Source organism: Puma concolor, chromosome A2 (assembly GCF_028749965.1).
Source record: "Puma concolor isolate L17-30 chromosome A2, mPumCon1.1.hap2, whole genome shotgun sequence".
Classification (NCBI taxonomy): Eukaryota; Metazoa; Chordata; class Mammalia; order Carnivora; family Felidae; genus Puma; species Puma concolor.
In genome coordinates, this window is record NC_141668.1 from 159,219,151 (window position 1) to 159,234,712 (window position 15,562).

General features: G+C 62.7%; 3 protein-coding genes across 7 annotated transcripts in view; 1 reads left to right on the forward strand and 2 right to left on the reverse strand.

The window, feature by feature from the left end:
- CPAMD8 (C3 and PZP like alpha-2-macroglobulin domain containing 8) overlaps positions 1 to 1,640 on the forward strand; it is an 81,630-nt gene extending 79,990 nt beyond the window's left edge. For both annotated transcript variants that reach the window (XM_086698715.1, XM_086698714.1), the window contains exon 42: positions 549 to 1,640. In XM_086698715.1, coding sequence (XP_086554841.1) covers positions 549 to 570 — 22 coding nt within the window. In that variant the 3' untranslated portion in view covers positions 571 to 1,640. The remainder of the gene's footprint in view (positions 1 to 548) is intronic.
- Positions 1,641 to 2,645: 1,005 nt separating this feature from the next.
- F2RL3 (F2R like thrombin or trypsin receptor 3) lies at positions 2,646 to 4,719 on the reverse strand. The gene is made up of 2 exons (XM_086698713.1): positions 4,606 to 4,719; positions 2,646 to 4,320 (listed from the first exon to the last, which is right to left on the reverse strand). Exons 1-2 carry the CDS (start codon positions 4,712 to 4,714, stop codon positions 3,251 to 3,253), a joined length of 1,179 nt encoding a protein of 392 aa, XP_086554839.1. The 5' UTR covers positions 4,715 to 4,719; the 3' UTR covers positions 2,646 to 3,250.
- A 4,203-nt stretch (positions 4,720 to 8,922) lies between these two features.
- The window catches only part of SIN3B (SIN3 transcription regulator family member B), a 37,740-nt gene continuing 31,100 nt past the window's right edge, over positions 8,923 to 15,562 (reverse strand). For 2 of the 4 annotated variants that reach the window (XM_086698717.1, XM_086698716.1), the window contains 5 exons: positions 12,871 to 13,044; positions 12,534 to 12,626; positions 11,464 to 11,558; positions 11,021 to 11,225; positions 8,923 to 10,898 (listed from right to left, as the gene is read on the reverse strand). In XM_086698717.1, the coding sequence (XP_086554843.1) occupies positions 10,668 to 10,898; positions 11,021 to 11,225; positions 11,464 to 11,558; positions 12,534 to 12,626; positions 12,871 to 13,044 (798 nt within the window). In that variant the 3' untranslated portion in view covers positions 8,923 to 10,667. Of the gene's footprint in view, positions 10,899 to 11,020; positions 11,226 to 11,463; positions 11,559 to 12,533; positions 12,627 to 12,870; positions 15,535 to 15,562 lie in introns of those variants that run through there. The other 2 variants (XR_015248476.1, XM_086698718.1) reach the window with 2 other exon arrangements.

The window sequence follows — 15,562 nt, forward strand, 5'->3', positions numbered from 1 at the left end:
ACAGAGACCTCTCAGGTGCCCTTCACCCAGTCCCGCCTGCGGTGACATCCGGCAGATGAGTCTGAAGACAGTGTCATACCAGGAGACTGACGTCCATACCTCCTGTGTTCATAAGTCACCGCTTTGGCAATTGAGCCTGTGCTATTTCCCCGCACATACGTTTGTGTCATCACCCCCATAGTCGATACAGAGCAGCTTCCCTTTCATAGTGGCGCCCACCTGGCCCCTGTCTGTAGTCTGTCGTTTCGGGGATGCTGTGTAAATGGAATCCTGTTGAGGTTGGCTTTTCTCACTCAGCAGAGTTCCCTTGCCATCCGCCCACGCTGCTGCGTGTAGCGGGAGTGAACAACCTGTCCCATCACCGTGACCCGGTGGGGGTGGACAGGGTCCTGAGGGGCCGGGCCAGACCAAGGGCCTCCCAACCCCTCTCTAGGGACGATGCACCTGCCCCAGTGGGCAGAAGCGGCCAGGCTGAGCCGTGACGTGGAGGCAGGTTCCGCCAAGGGGACCTGGCAGCCCACGATGTCTTTCTCTTTTTCTCTCTTCAGTCAGAGTGGCTTCTCTTCCTGACGCTCTGAGCAGGAGGACTTGATCTGGCTGCGTGCTATCACTGTCCGGTCGCTGGAAGGGGGCCACTGATGGGAGAGCTCCCGTGACTCTCTGGTGGGCTGGCGGACCCCACCCCAGGTGACCCCAGCCTCCGAATGAACCTGATAAACAGAACACAGAGACCTGCCTCCATGGATGACGGGCCTCCCCCCAGCCCTCCCTCAACCGGAGGGTCGGCCTCGATCCCCCCACCTCCTCAGCTGCACCTGGGGCTGGGCACCCCCCCCTCCTCAGGCCAGAGCAGCTCACGCTCCCCCAGAGGAGACGCTCCTCGGAAGGACCTGTGGCCAAAGGCCTGTGTCGGAGGAGACACGATGACATTTAGCCCAAATCAGGGACACAAAAAACACCCATCTCCTCATCACCAACTTCGAAGTGAAACAGTCCGCCTTTCTCCGAAATCGCAAAGCTGTGGCCCCCTTTGGGGCACCTGGGCCGCTGAGCCCCTGGACCTAGACCCCAAATGGTCCCATAACTGTTACAGTCCACACACACACCCCCTGTCTCACCCCAGGGGTCCCTGAATGTTCCGTCTTGACGGCCTGCCAGCCCTGAGGGCAAGCCAATGGCTCTGACCCAGGCACCTTCAGCTTCCTGCCTCCAGGGTTAGGTCGACTTCTCATCTCGGGGCCTCACCACCGCCTACTCCCCCCACCCCCGGACTCCTGATCGTGGGGACTGCCCTCTCCCAGCTCCACGACCAGACCTGCCTTCCCTGCGGGACCCTCCCAACTATCATCAGATTCCTCTTTGTAACCCGCAGGGGATGCCTTGTCTCTGTTTCCTCCTGCGCACTGTCTCCCCACCCCCTTGCGGTGGTATTTATTTCAACCCACGCTGCTCATCTCTGACCCCCACCAGGGACAGCACAGAGGCCCTGAGGGTGCTGCCTGGCCAGTGGGTCCCCGTCTTGCAGTACCGGCCACTTCCCCTGCCCGTTCCTCCCACTCCCAGCCTACAAGGGACGGTTCCTGGGCCCTGGGCCCCTTTCCCGGTGGAGGCAGCTGGTGTAATAAAAGCTCATTTCCAGAGTCACAGGCTTTGGCCTCCGGGGGGCAGCACTGAGGACTGGAGCCCCAGCTCCCTAGTTCCCTAGTCGACGGGCCCAGCCTTTCAGAGCAGGATGGGCGAGGAACGTTTCAGACGCCTGCCCCCCAACCTAATGGTAGATTCCTGTGCATTTCTAAGACATTCTACCAGTGTAGAGAGGTCCCAGGTACCCTTCCTCAGCGGCAACATAATTGGAAAACTCCTACGTCATCAACCAGGCTATTGACGTGGATGTGCTTCACTAATCTTACACTTCCCCAGGTCCTGTGCACGTGAATGTGTCCTGGGGCTGCCTGCCCTCTGGCTCATTCTTCCCCAGACCAGAGACAATATGGGCCCCGGTGGGGAGCCCCGGTTTGGCCCCCACTTCCCTCTGCCTTGGGGAGCTTGCTTACCCCCAGACGCAGTGCCCCGTGGTGCTCTCTGGGAGGCAATGGCCGTCCTTCCCCATGTGGTGCCCTCCTCTAAGTCTGTTCAGAACGGCTCAGGCCCGGGGCAAACAGCTGGGGGTGGGGGGGTCACAGGGCTACAGCCCTCACCCCCCAGGCCCACACTATCCACCTTCCAGTGACCTGCGCATCTGATCCTGGAGTCGTGGAGGACATTAGCATCAAGAAGGGGTGCCTTGGGGTAAAGGGAAGGGGCGCCATCTGGCAGCGACAGTAGGAGACTTGGGTCCTGTGGATCCTGAGGAGTGGAATGGGGGCCTCCACGGTGATTATTCAGGAGACCGCAGCCCCAAACCCTGGAGCCCATGCCAGAGCTCGATCCGGGGCTTTTAGGAAGGAGGATGGCCCACCAGCCTCCTGGCGGCGGGGGGGGGGGGGGGGGGGGGTGTCCCGCAGCAGGTGCAGGACAGCATTGGCCTTGCCTCCTCGGCCCCACCTTGGACAAGGTCGGGGGGGGGGCTGGCTGGGCCTGGGAATATTCATTAAACCCCTGTATTCGTTTCCTGGGGTTGCTGTAGCCAAATACCACAAAACAGGTGACTTAAAACGGTAGAACTTTATTCTCTGACGGTTCCGGAGGCCAGAAGTTTGAGATGCGGGCGTGGCCAGGGTTGGCTTCTTTTGGGGGCTCCACGAGAGAGTGACTCAGGCTGCTGTCCCGGCCTCTGTGGCCTCTGTCGGTCGTGGGGCTCCTTGGCTGTGGCTACGTACCCCCAGTGTCTGTCCTTGTGGTTGTATGGCCTTCTTCCCTGTGTGTATCTTTTCCCTCTTCTATTTATTTTCATTTTTTATTTTGATTTATTTGAGAGAGAGCAAGTGCGAGTGGGGAAGAAGGGCAGAGGGAGAGAGAGAGAAAGAGAATCTTGAGCAGGCTGCACTCTCAGTGTAGAGCCTGACGCAGGGCTCCATCCCGTGACTCGGGGATCATGACCTGAGCCAAAATCGAGTTGGCCGCTCAGCCGACTGAGCCACCCAGGCACCCCCCCCCACCCCGTCCCCTTCTTGCAAGGACACCAGGCCCACCAGATGACTATTTCCAAACAAGCTCACCTTCAGAGGTTCCCGGTGCCTGTCAACCGGGAGGGGCCCCGGTTCGACCCCGTGCCGCCCTCCCTCCATCTGACCCACCTTCCAAGGGGCCATCACACGAGCGAGGTGGACCGGGTGCCAGTGCCCGGGGTGCCCCCCTCCCTGGAGGCCGTCGAGGCGCCTGGAGCCCAGCACAGCAGCCCCTCCCGCACCTTGTCCCTGAACTCGGCAGACACGTAGTAGTAGACGAAGGGGTCCACGCAGCTGTTGAGGGTGCTGAGCGCCAGGCTGGGCACGTAGGCGGCATACAGGTTCCCCCAGGCGTCCGGGCCGGGGTCCGAGTAGTGCAACAGCAGCAGCGCGTTGCTGGGCACGAAGAAGGCCACGGCCGAGGCCAGCACCAGCGCCGTCAGCCTCCGCGCGGGCCTGTAGCGCCGGCCGCCGGCCGCCAGCGTGCACAGCGTGGCCCCGTAGCTCAGCAGCATGGCCAGCACGGGCAGGAAGCAGCCGAGCACGGCCAGGCAGATGAAGACGGGCCGCCAGTAGGAGGCCTGAGCGCCCACGGGCAGCACGTCGTGGCACAGCACGCGGTCCGAGTGCGGCAGGCGGAAGGTCTGCCGCTGCAGCGCCAGGGGCAGCGCCATGGCGAAGGCCGCCAGCCAGGCCACGGCGCAGAGCCCGGTGGCCAGGCGCCAGCCCCGCAGGGTGAGGGCCCGGAGCGGGTGCACCACGCCAAGGTAGCGGTCCAGGCTGATGGCGGCCAGCAGGAGCACGGAGCCGTACATGTGGCCGTACAGCCCGGCCGTGCTCAGGCGGCAGGCGGCCTCGCCGAAGGGCCAGTGCTGGTCCCGCAGGTGGTAGGCGACGCGCAGGGGCAGCGTGAAGGCCAGCAGGAGGTCGGCGACCGCCAGGTTCATCAGCAGCACGGTGGAGGGCAGCCGCGGCACCCGTGTGGCCAGCACCCACAGCGCCAGGCCGTTGGCGGGGAGCCCGACCAGCAGAGTCAGCCCGTAGAGCGCGGGCACCAGCCTCGTGGGCACCCAGCCCAGCAGCAGCGCCCGAGAGCCGTCCGAGACCTCCACCTCGTCGCTGCTGTTGGCCCAGGGCCGGCCGGGGAAGCTGCGCAGTTTGGGCGGGAGAGGGGTCCCCTCCCGGGACCCGGTCGGGGGCCCTGGTGTGTCGGCTGCGGGGGGAAGGGGATGAGAGGCGTTGAGAGTCTAACCGCCACCCCCACTCCCCACCGCCCGGCCGGTGGTGCGGCTCCCGAGGGGGCCGGAGTCCAGGCCCCGGCTCTCGGGAGCCCCCAGCTCGGTGGGTCAGAGCTGGACACAGACGCCCTTGGCCCTGTGTGGGCCCAGGGCTGGGCTGGAGACCCCTCTCCACCCCCCCCCCCCCCGCTGCCACCTATTTCCCCCTCATCGACTCTAGGCCTGCCCCCGGTCCCAAGACGGGGCCCACGGTCACTCACCATCACCTCCCCCCGTGCTCCCCAACTCGTCGTAAGTGAGGTGGGTCTGAGTGCCATCTTCCAGGCTGAACCCCAGCACCAGGGGCCACAGCAGCAGAAGTAGGCACATGCTCCGAGACGACACCGGCTGCTCTGGGCTGCGGCCGGCTGAGCTCGGGCTTCCTGCCCGGCTGGACCCCCACCCCCAGCTTCCTGAGTGCCAGTGGAGGAGTGGACAGGGCCTGGTGAGATAAACCAGCCCCTGCCCCCACAAGCCCATGGCAGGCTCCCGGTGTGGCCCGAGGAGTCCCGGTGGCCGGGGTCACTCAGTGACGCACAGGTGCCCCATGGGGCCCAGGTGCCGGGCTGGCGGGACGGGGGAGGAAGCTCCAGGCTGCAGTCCCCGCCCCCCTCAGCACCCGTTGGGCCCAGAAAGCCTCTGTGGGCCAAGTGGCCGCTTCCCGCCGTCTAGTCACATCTGCAGCCACCATTCCCACGACGGCCCTCTGGGTCGCATCCCCAGTTGAGGGCTCTTGGCCCTTCCCGAAGCCCCCCCCACCCCTCACCTCCTGTCTGTGGCTGGCTGGCCCAGAGCCCTGCCTCCCCAGGTCAGAGGTCGGAGCAGGTGAGTGATTCTCCTCTCCTCCAAGCACCCCAGGTCCTCGGTGGGGGCTGTCCTGCCTGGTGCTGCCTCACTCACACCCCTGCACTGTCCCCTGGGCGGGCGGGCACCAAGTGAGGTGCGGAGAGGGGAAGACACTCTTGTGAGTCTGGGGTCTGCTGAGGGTGTCTGAGGGGGTCTTGGTCCTCAGCCTGGACCCACGATGCTGACCACGTGCTACCCTGGGGTGCCTGCTTCTGGGAGGTGCCCATCCCTGGCTCTCGAAGCCCCTTCTGCTCCAGTCCTGGCTCCACCTCCAGCCCGGGGCCCCTGAGGATGGTCGTGGCCATATCTGAGCCTGAGAGTGGTGGCCGGGCCGGCCCAGGAGACAGGGCCCCCCCAGCCACCCCCACCCCGCTCTGGCCCCTCCAGGTCCCTGCACTGAGATGGGGCCCACTGTGCAGATGAAGACACTCAGAGGGGCTCAGAGGGGAGGGTAGTCCTCTCTTCTACACACAACCCCCCCCCAGATGTCCCTCTAGGGAGAGGCCTCGACCATCGTGCCCTGGGGAGCTCCGCACTGGGGGTTCTTGACCTGTGCGGTCAGGGTCGGGCCACGGTGGCGGCAGGGGGGTGCGGTCTGAGAGCAGGGGGACCCTGAGGGGCGGTGGGGGTCAAGGGAGACGAAACAAACTAGGACCGGGAGAAGGAGTGCGACGTGGCCGCGTTCTGGTGTGGCGAGCCTTAATCTAGCCACACACTTGAGGTCGCAGGGACCAACCAGGAAGTGACTGAGCAGTCCTGGACAGAGTCAGTGCAGCTGAGGGTGAGATGCTGAGGTCCCTGCCCTCAGCCCGGGGTGGGGGGGTGGGGGACCGAGGCCTGAAGAGTTCCCCCTGGGACAGGGTCTCAGCCAGGAGTCTCTTCCATTTCCAAGCTTTTCCCACCGGTACCAGTGACAAATTCAGCCCCATGCCTACGTCTCTTGGCAACTCATGACCCGTGTCACTCTCAGGGCGCAGGGAAACCTGGATGAGGACCCCCAGTGGCCCTGCAGGAGCAGAGCAGCGAGCCCGTATGGGGGGAGGCTGGGGGCTGGCAGCTGGGCAACTCTGGGGCAGGGCCGAGCCCCCAAGGGGGGAGGTTTGACTGTGTCTGGACATTGAAGGCAGGCACACACGTGCAGGAAGTGAGTGGCCTTACAGGGTATTTCCAGCAGCTCGGAGGCGGGGAGGCCCATCGCCCATCACAGGAAAAACCCGGTGCCAGCAGAAGGGGGCAGACCCCCCCACCCCCCGACACAGAAGGTGCAGGGCCACCTACCACAGCGAGGCACTTTCTGGGTGGGGTTGGGGGGCGGGGCTGGGGGCAGCTGCCTTTGGGGAGAAGGATTTGGGTGCCGACTTTCCCCCTTGTGCTTTTTTGTACCGTTGGAATCTTCTCTATCCTCTGTCCCTTTCCATAAAAACATTTTTGAACAATGTTCATTTTTGAGGGTGTGCACGAGTGGGGGAGGGGCAGAGAAAGCGGGGGGGGGGACAGAGGATCTGAAGCGGGCTCAGCGCTGACAGCGAAAAAACGTTTTTAAAAAGGCGGAATAGCAGCTTGAAAAAGGAAGGAAAATCTGACCCAAGCTACGCTACCATGGGGGTGGACCTCAAGGACACTGTCATGCCGAGTGAGATAAGCCAGGCACGAAAGCATAAATACTGCGTGATCCCACTGATAGGAGGTCCCTCGAGTGGTCAGATTCATAGAGACAGGAAGTAGGAGGGTGAGTGCCAGGGGCTGGGGGAGGAGGACGGGGAGCCAGTGGTTAATGGGGACAGAGTTCCATTTTGGAAGACGAAGGGTCCTGGAGATGGGTGGTGGGGCTGGTGGCCCAAAGCCCCTCAGCTGGACACGTACCATGGCTAACTTTTGTGCGTATTTTAATACAATGAAAAACTGGTTTAAAATGGTGTGGGGAGGGGCGCCTGGGTGGCGCAGTCAGTTAAGCATCCGACTTCAGCCAGGTCATGATCTCGCGGTCCGTGAGTTCGAGCCCCGCGTCGGGCTGTGGGCTGATGGCTCAGAGCCTGGAGCCTGTTTCTGATTCTGTGTCTCCCTCTCTCTCTGCCCCTCCCCCGTTCATGCTCTGTCTCTCTCTGTCCCAAAAATAAACGTTGAAAAAAAAAATTATAAAATGGTGGGGGGAAAAAAGCAGTCAGATCCGAGTCGGCAGCTGGTCCTGGATTTCTTCAGCTTCCAGCCCCGCCTGGACCCCCAGGAGCCCCCAGAGCCTGTCCTGGCCGGGCTCACGGTCTCTAGTGGAAGCTGGAGGTCAGTGCATCTCCTGACCAGTTAAGAGATGCCTCGGGTCCTCCCAATACAACGCTTCTCGGGGTACCATCTTCGTGCAGATTGTGATTTATGCTGTGCTTTGGAGGCAGGTGGGTGCCCACCTGAAAAGCAACTTGCTTTTCAGAACAATCGGCCTCCTTCTCGACCAGGACATCAGGGGTAGAGTGCTGCTTAGACCTTGCAAAATAGCCAGTGAGACAAACACCTCATTAATGACAGAATAAGAGAAGAAATGTTCACGAGGCCCCACTGGGCCCCCGCCCCCACCCCCCCCAAGCATCACATGCCTGCTTCCCTCCACCACTGCTCCCTCCACGATTCTGGGGAAGGGAGGGCAGCCTACGAGCACTCCCCAGACGTGAAGGATTTAGGGAGGGGGGTGCAGGGTGGTTAGGACACAGGGCTGGTTGTTCCTGACTGTGGCATAACCAGCTGCTGTGGACACAGTGGCTTGGAATAATGGGTCCTTCCGTGGGTGAGGAGTCCGGGCACGGTGGGCTGGTTCTGTGCCCAGGGCCCCACCGGGCTGCAGGCTAGGTAGGTGTCCACAGGGTCAGGTCTGTCCACACCGGCACGGGTCGTGCCCCCTTCCCAACGGGGCCAGCAGAAGACCCTCTCCTGTTTCTCCTTCGGGAGCCTGATCACAGCCAGAGGCCCCTCCCACTCCTGGGGCCGGGTGTCCGGCCTGGAAGCTGCCACGGCTTGCACCCCAGGACCTCCCCCCCTCCCCCCCCCGTCAGGACGCCCCTCCCAGAGCGTCTGACCGGATGGCCGGTCTGTGGGCACAGAGGGCCCTGGATCCCCGGATTGAGGCAGGAGGAATCTGGGACAGTAACAAGCCTCGCTCACCCAACTCCCCGGGAGCCCTGGCTCTCTGGAGGGGGAGTCGTGCAGCACCAGGGGCGTTGATGTGTGTGGGGGGTACCCATGGGCAGAGGGGGCCCCTGGAAGGTACCGACGGCCACTCGGGGAGGCTGGGGACACCACCTGGGAGAGGACTGGTCATGTGGGCAGCGCGGACTTAGCTCGGAACTGGGAGGTGAGGCCTGGCGGTGGGCACTGAGGGGGAGGGGAGGGGAAACACCCCTCGCTGGCTCGCCGGGCGGGTGGAGGAAGCTCAGCGCGAACACCACTGTCTTTAAATTAGGTTTCCCCCGCACCACGCTGAAGGCAACACCTCTCCTTTCTACTGACTACGAAAACTGAGTTGGGAACGACCGTTCCAGAAAACTCAGGGTGGGGAGACACCCACGGGAAGGGGGGGGGGGCATCAGGACCCTCCTGCGGAGGCGGTGTCGGGGAGGGTTCCGCACTTGGTGTTTGGGAACCACTGGAGCGCAGGTGCAGACGCCCCCTGCGGGTTTGCTGACAAGAAATGACTGAGGGCGTCTCACAGATTTAGGTCAATATTTAATATTTAACTTTAATGTGCAAATAAATAGAAAAGGAAAACTACATTCAAAACAGCTGCAAAGGAAGTACAAGCCCCAGAAGAGAAATTCTTCAAAAACAGAAGAGACGCTCCCTAGAAGCATGCAGGGTGGGGCTCGGTGGGGTCTGGCCCGCACCCCAGGCCCACGCGGAGGCACGGAAGGGGCCGCGGGCTCCCGGGGAGGATGGCTGCCGAGAGGGTCTGGTTCAGGAATTCCGAAAGTTCCCTTCTTACAAAAAACAAGGATGTGGACAAAGTGCCTGGCACACTCGAGCAAACACGGGCTGGGAGACCCTGGGCAGACACACCGGCCTTGGACTCGCCCAGGCCCCGAGTCAGAGGCTTTGCAAACCTTGAGTTCCACAGGTAACTTCTAGAAACTTCTAGAAACACATCTCCACTTCCCAGAACGGCGGATTTGGCACAGCGCAGTTTTAGGGGGTGAGGGCTGCCGCCGGGCAGAAACGAGGCCGCAAGGAGACGGTTCCGGGCCCCCGTTGGTTGATCCCACTCTGATGGTGCCGGGAGCCCGGCCAGGGCTCCTCACGGTGCAAGGATTTTAAAGAGCTGGTCCCCAGCCCGAACCGCTCGGCATTCGCGGCACAGAAGGCCTTGGACGCCTCTGCAGGACGGCTGCCTCAGCCCCTCGCGCCCACACCCTCTCCCGGAGGTGGCCGCAAGCAGGGCGGCAGCGTTAAGGACACAACTGCAGAATTCCACGAGGAGGGCTCTACTGCCCAAGAAACGGTGGGACGCGGCTGACTGCAGAAGTTACAACCACTAAGAGAGCTTATGAATAAATACGTGTGTGCATATATATATTTCTAGAAGGGCCATCCTAGGTACGGGACCGCACCCCAGGTGTGGGGCCACGTGAGCCCGGTGGGAGTTGCAGGCTGAGCCCCTCCCCTCAAGAGCCCGCAGTGTGGCCACCAGGACAACACAGGGTCTGGAGTCTCATTTTTTCCAGAGTGGGTTCTTCCAGACAGTTCTGGTGCCACCTGCCCACTCCGCACCTTGACGTCAAAGCAGGATCTCAACGGTTGGGCTGAAAGGGTTCTTCCTGGTCTCAGAGTGACCAAGGACCCCAAGCCTCAGCTGGGCCGAGCCCGTGCCCAAACTATCAGATGCAGGCATGGCCCAGCTTAGGAAGTTTCCAGAAGTTCTCAGAACCATTCAGGAAGGACGTGCTTTTCAAGCAGGTCCGCCCAGGCCCAACTCCTTCGATGCTGGGGTCTCCTGAACGCCGACTCCCTCCCCCCACCCCACACGCCCGGCAGGGTTCGTCGCGGACTCTCCCAGATGCCGTAGGGACAAAGGACCGGAGGTGCTCCCCCCGCCCACCGCCTGGGGATTTGGCACGTGTGATGGAAGGCGGTCCAGCAGGTGCATCAGCGCAATCACTTGCTCCCTGGCCGGCGTGTCGATCTTCCCCCTTCCAGCAGGGACTGAGCCCCCAGAGTTCGGGTGCAGGAAGGGTTCGGGCTTGGCACAGAACGGGCCCAAAGGAAGCAGGGGAGCCAGAGGGACGGCAGCTCGGGGCCACGAGCTAGCACAACCCCGCCCTTCTCCGGAGCTCGTGGCCTGTAGCAGCAAGGCTGAGGGACGCTCGGCCCCCTCAGGTCGTTCATCAGAGTGCCCCCGAGGGACACCCGGGCCGAGGGAGTGGCCGCGCCAAGCCGCGGGTCACGGCGCCCACGCAGCGAGTCACGGGGAGGCGGGGCGGCGGCTGTACTGCACTCGGTAGCGGGTCACGGGCAGGCCGTGCACGTGCGCCGTCTCACACAGCGTCTTGCAGGGCACCATGTCCTCGTCCTCCTCGCCCATCAGCCAGTCCTGCACCAGGCCGGCCGCCTCCACCGTCACGTTGTCCTCCAGCCAGCGGCCGTGCCACTCCTCGAAGTGCTGGTGGTGCCGCAGCAGAACCAGGGGCTGCACCTGCGCAAGGGGGCGGGGAGGGCGGTCAGCCGCGGGCCGGGTCTTAGGGGCCCCGGCGCCCCCCGGACGGCCACGGGCCGCGCCCCAGGTTCCCCGGCCGTGGGCGGGGGCGGACGGGGCACCTGCTTGGCCCGGCAGAGGGTCCCGCGGCGGTACATGTAGTCCTCGGAGTTGACGATGAACATCATCTTGTGGGTGCTGAGCTTGAAGCGGCAGTCCACGTTGCAGGCGCTCTCCACCCCGACCAGCCGCTTCCAGGAGGTCTTGGCCTCGCCGCGCAGGGCGCGCACCTGCTCACACTGCCACCTGCGGAACTTCTTGAGGTTCCTGGAGGTGAGAGGAGGACGCGCAGGCTGGGAGCCCCTCACGACCCGCAGGCGTCGGGAGACGCCGACCTCCCCGACCTCCCCGGAGTCGGAGAGAGGCAAACTGAAGCGACGAAAAGCCACCCCCCGAACCCTTCCGTGCGGTGAAAAGTAAAAGCCGGTCGGGCCCTGGTGCTGACGGCGGCGGGAGGGGCCGCCCGGGGCCCGCGGGAGGGAACCGCGTCCGGAGGGCCTCTCACCTCTGCAGGAACACGGGCTTCAGGAGGAAGCCCTCGGTGGGCGAGCTGGATGCCCCCTCGGTCCCCACGTACTGCTCCACGTACCGAGCCAGGTGCTGCGGGGAGAGGGAGGCGGGCCCGTGTCACCGGAGGCACAGACCTCTGTCACCGGACACCCGGAGCTCCGGGACGCTCAGGGACTTCGTTCCCGCCCTGCAAAGCTTTAGGAGGATGGCAGCTCCCGGGGAGCCTGACGCGTGACGGAAAGCGCCAGACGGCAGCTGTGGACAAAGCACTCGTGTAGAGCCAGGAGTTAGACGCTCGTGGCATCTCGTGCTTACGTGGGTAAATCCCTGCTGGGTAACATCCCTGCTGTATCCGTCATGTGGCAAGCTTACACGGGTAACGGGGCCCTCACGCAGAGGACAGAGGGTCTGGGGAGCAGGAACGACATCAAGACACGAGCAGCAGGGCGAGGGGGTGAGCAGGGGCCACAGGTCGGGGGTGGGCACGGCCCGCAGTGTCCAAGTGACCCTTTATCTGCTCCCACCCTGTGAGAGCCAGAGGCTCCTCCGGACTCAGGCCTTCTGGAGGCAACTTCTGGAAGGGGCCGGGTGTGCAGCCCCCACCCTGCAGGGAGGCCTGAAGCGTGCAGGGCGGGGTGCTGTGAGGATGCTTCCCGCCCCCGCCAGCCGTGGTGCTGGTGAAGGAGGCACCACGTGCAGCTCAGAGTGTGGGCCCGGGGATCTCTCCTGGGGTCGGGGACCGGGATCCAGTTCTCCGGCCCTCGTGCTTGGGAGTGAAGGGTCACACGCCACGGTGTCTGAGTGAGCATGTGGGCCGCGGGCCCAAGGTGGACCTGCCACGGTATTTGCAGCAGGTGGAAGAGCCAGGAGCAGGGTTTCGGAGGACTGGCTCCCGATGGCACGTGTGCTGACCAGCCCCTCCGAGGCTTCCAAGGACAGCGTTCAGGCCGCATGGTGGGGCTTCCGCAGCCTGTGCTCGGCCAGCGTGTGCACAGGGCTCCCGGGGCGGGGGTGAAGGGGCCCGCGGCGTGTACAAGGCGCAGAGCACGGGGCCACGGCTCTTACCTGGACCTCCACGGGGTCCTCCGTCTGGGCCTCCTCGGTGTCCAGAAGCTCGATGGTCATGACCACCTGCCCTGTGCGCTGCAGGAACATGACCTGGGGAAGAAGGAGGGTGAACAGCCCGACGCCACGGAAGAGCCCAGAACGAGGCCTGCGAGGTCATCGGTGACGGCCTTCCCCAGCCTCCAGGGGCCGAACAGGAGAAGCGTGTGGGATCAGGCAGGCGGGCGGCCGAGTGAGGGCCCAGGCCCAGCCCGGCTCTCGGGCCGCAGCGACGCGGCCCGTCCTCCCCCGCTGCGGGTGCCCTCCTCGCGGCCCCGGCCTCGCGTGAGCCCCTCACCTTGAAGCAGTTCTCGTCAGCCATGCACCGTTCGGCCTTCCACTGGTAGCTGGTCTCCCTGGAGGCACGGACACAGCGGGAGGACAGGTTCCCCCCCGCGGCGCCCCGCTTCTTCTCGTTCAGGTAGAGCTCCACCACCTTCAGACAGACGTCGTCACTCACGAGGTGGTGCAGCTGGCAGGGAGGGAGAGCCAGTGGGTGCCCGGCGCGCGTGCCCCCAGGAGCGGGGAGGGGTGCGGCTGGAACCCCAGCCCCCGCCTCACCCGGAGAGGACGCCGGCAAAGCGCACGAGGTTGGGCGTGAAGGCCAGGGGCAGCCCGGCCCAGACCCACGAGCCCTGCCGGGGCACGAGAAACACACAGAAAAAAAACACAGAAGAAAAGGTGCCAGCGTGGGGATGGTAATTAAAGGTGCCACAGTGGCAAGTCACGTCTCCCTGAGCGTTCTGCTATAAACACAATTAGTTCTTTCAACCGCTATAAACACACTTGCAACCTTGAGGTTTAGGAGAAGGTGGGTAAGGGACGCGGCCGGGCGGCAGGTCGGACCGCGCAGGTGAGCCGGGGCCTCAGGGCACCAGCTGCGGTCCGGACAGGCTGCTACAGGCTCGGGGTTCGGGAGTCTTCCCCATGTGCTGCTTTGTTGAATAAAGACACCGTGTGGACGCACGGAAGTCTCACACGATGCCTGTCACGTGACAAGTTCCCAGTGAACGTTGGCTGCTGGTAAAGAAAATGGAGAGGAGTTCCACAGGAGACGTTTGTGGAAAGGATAATTAAACAAACAAACATTAATCAGAGTATCTGGTTTGGTCCAACCTCTAGGTGCTAAAGTCAAGGCTACTGTCCCCAGAGCTGTGGCCTGCCGGGGGCAGGCGGGACGCTCAGCCTGGGGATGCGCACCCAGCCCTGTAACATCCCTGGCATCCCTGTCGCCCGGAGCCATGCACAGGCCCTGGGTGCTTGCTTCCTCTACACGCGTCTACAGAGGTCACGACCAGAGAGAGAGAGACAGGAAAGGACAAAGACCCAGCCCGGCACACAGAGGGAATCGGGGAGGTGGCCAAAACCAAAAGGGTTAGTTAGGGTCTCAGAGCACGGGTGTCTGTGGTGATGCGTCCCAGCAACCACCTAGAAGACACAAAGCCCCCCACTCATCAGTGGGGGAAAAGGTGGGCTCCACGGAGAACGGCCAAACGGCACAGACAGGGCCCTCAAGCCAGGACGTCTGCACGGCCACAGAGGGACGCAAAGGTCCCACCCCACAAACCTTCAGGGAAATGCAACATAAGCCACAACAGTCACCACCGTTTGGCCCGTGAGGGTGGAGAGGCCACCGATCCTGAGCCCCAGGAAGGACTCAGTGCACCCCGGGAAGCCTGCCTGCGCCCCACCCCGGGCCGGGGGGAGTGGTGGAAATGAACAGACGGCAACTTCGAGGGTCTAAACAGGGGCTCATTCCCACCGTCCTTCCCAGAGGCGGAAGGGAGCTCAGGCATCTCGGCCGAGGAATCTCACAGAATCACACTGGCGAGGTGTGGCCAGATGCACACAGACACAGAGCTCAAAACCAGGGGCATGGGTGCCTGTAGGTGGGGTGGGGGTGGGGGGCGCTGAAAGGAGGCAGCGCTGGGGCTGTTCGTGACCACCCACTGAGCCGCATGCGTGGGATCTGGGCACGCTTCTGTGTGTGTTCTACTTTGGCGGGAAAGGAAATGCCGTTTCTAGCAACTGTATCTGGGCAGGAGAGTTGGGACGCTACTTTCCTCGGCTTCTCTGCGGCTTTACAGCAAACAGCCTTACTCGATAAATAGGAAACAAAGTCAGGATGAACGACAACTGTTCTGGTGTAACTGAGCAGGACTAGCGTCCCAAGACCACATCTGACTCACCTGGGGTATTGCTGTGTATATTATTAGCATGACTGTTCTCTCTTGGTGACACTCAACTCTGGGTGACTTTTGCTCTTATAAGCGATGCTAATACATGTCCCCGATATTCTCCCTCCAGAAGTGGGCTACAATTCTTTTTTTAAATTAACTGATTTTTTTTAGAGTTTATTTATTTTGAGAGAGAGGATGAGTGAGCAGGAGAGGGGCAGAGAGAGGGGGAGAGAGAGAATCCCAGGCAGGTTCAAACCCACAAACCATGAGATCATGACCTGACATGATACCAAGGGTGGGACACTTAACTGGCTGCCCCCGCCCCTGCCGGTGTCCCTGGCCTATGGTTCTTTATGTGTTGCCAAATTACCTTTAAGAAAGGTCTGTCGGGCGCCCGGGGGGCTCAGTCGGTTGAGTGTCCAACTTCAGCTCAGGTCATGATCTCACGGTCCGTGAGTTTGAGCCCCATGTCGGGCTCTGCGCTGACAGCTCGGAGCCCGGAGCCTGCTTCGGATTCTGTTTCCCTCTCTCTCTGTCCCTCCCCCCTCACGCTCTGTCTCTCTCTCAAAAATAAACAAACAAAAGAAAAAGATCTGTCACCGAGGAGTCAAACGAATCCTTGTACACCCGTGTTCACAGCACTGTTCACAATCGCCAAAAGGTGGCAACGAGCAAAGTGGCCACCCCCAGATGCGTGGACGGACGAGTATGGTCCATCCACACGACGGGAGGCAGCCACACGAGGGAGCGAAGCAATGACACACATCACAACGTGGCTGAACCTGGAAAACACCATACGGAGTTTGAGAG

Coding starts and splice junctions, on each gene's coding strand:
- F2RL3 (XM_086698713.1), bottom strand. CDS start 4,714: ATGTGCCTACTTCTGCTGCTGTGGCCCCTGGTGCTGGGGTTCAGCCTG. Junction 4,321..4,605: donor GAGCACGGGGGGAGGTGATG/GTGAGTGACCGT, acceptor TTCCCCCCGCAG/CCGACACACCAGGGCCCCCG.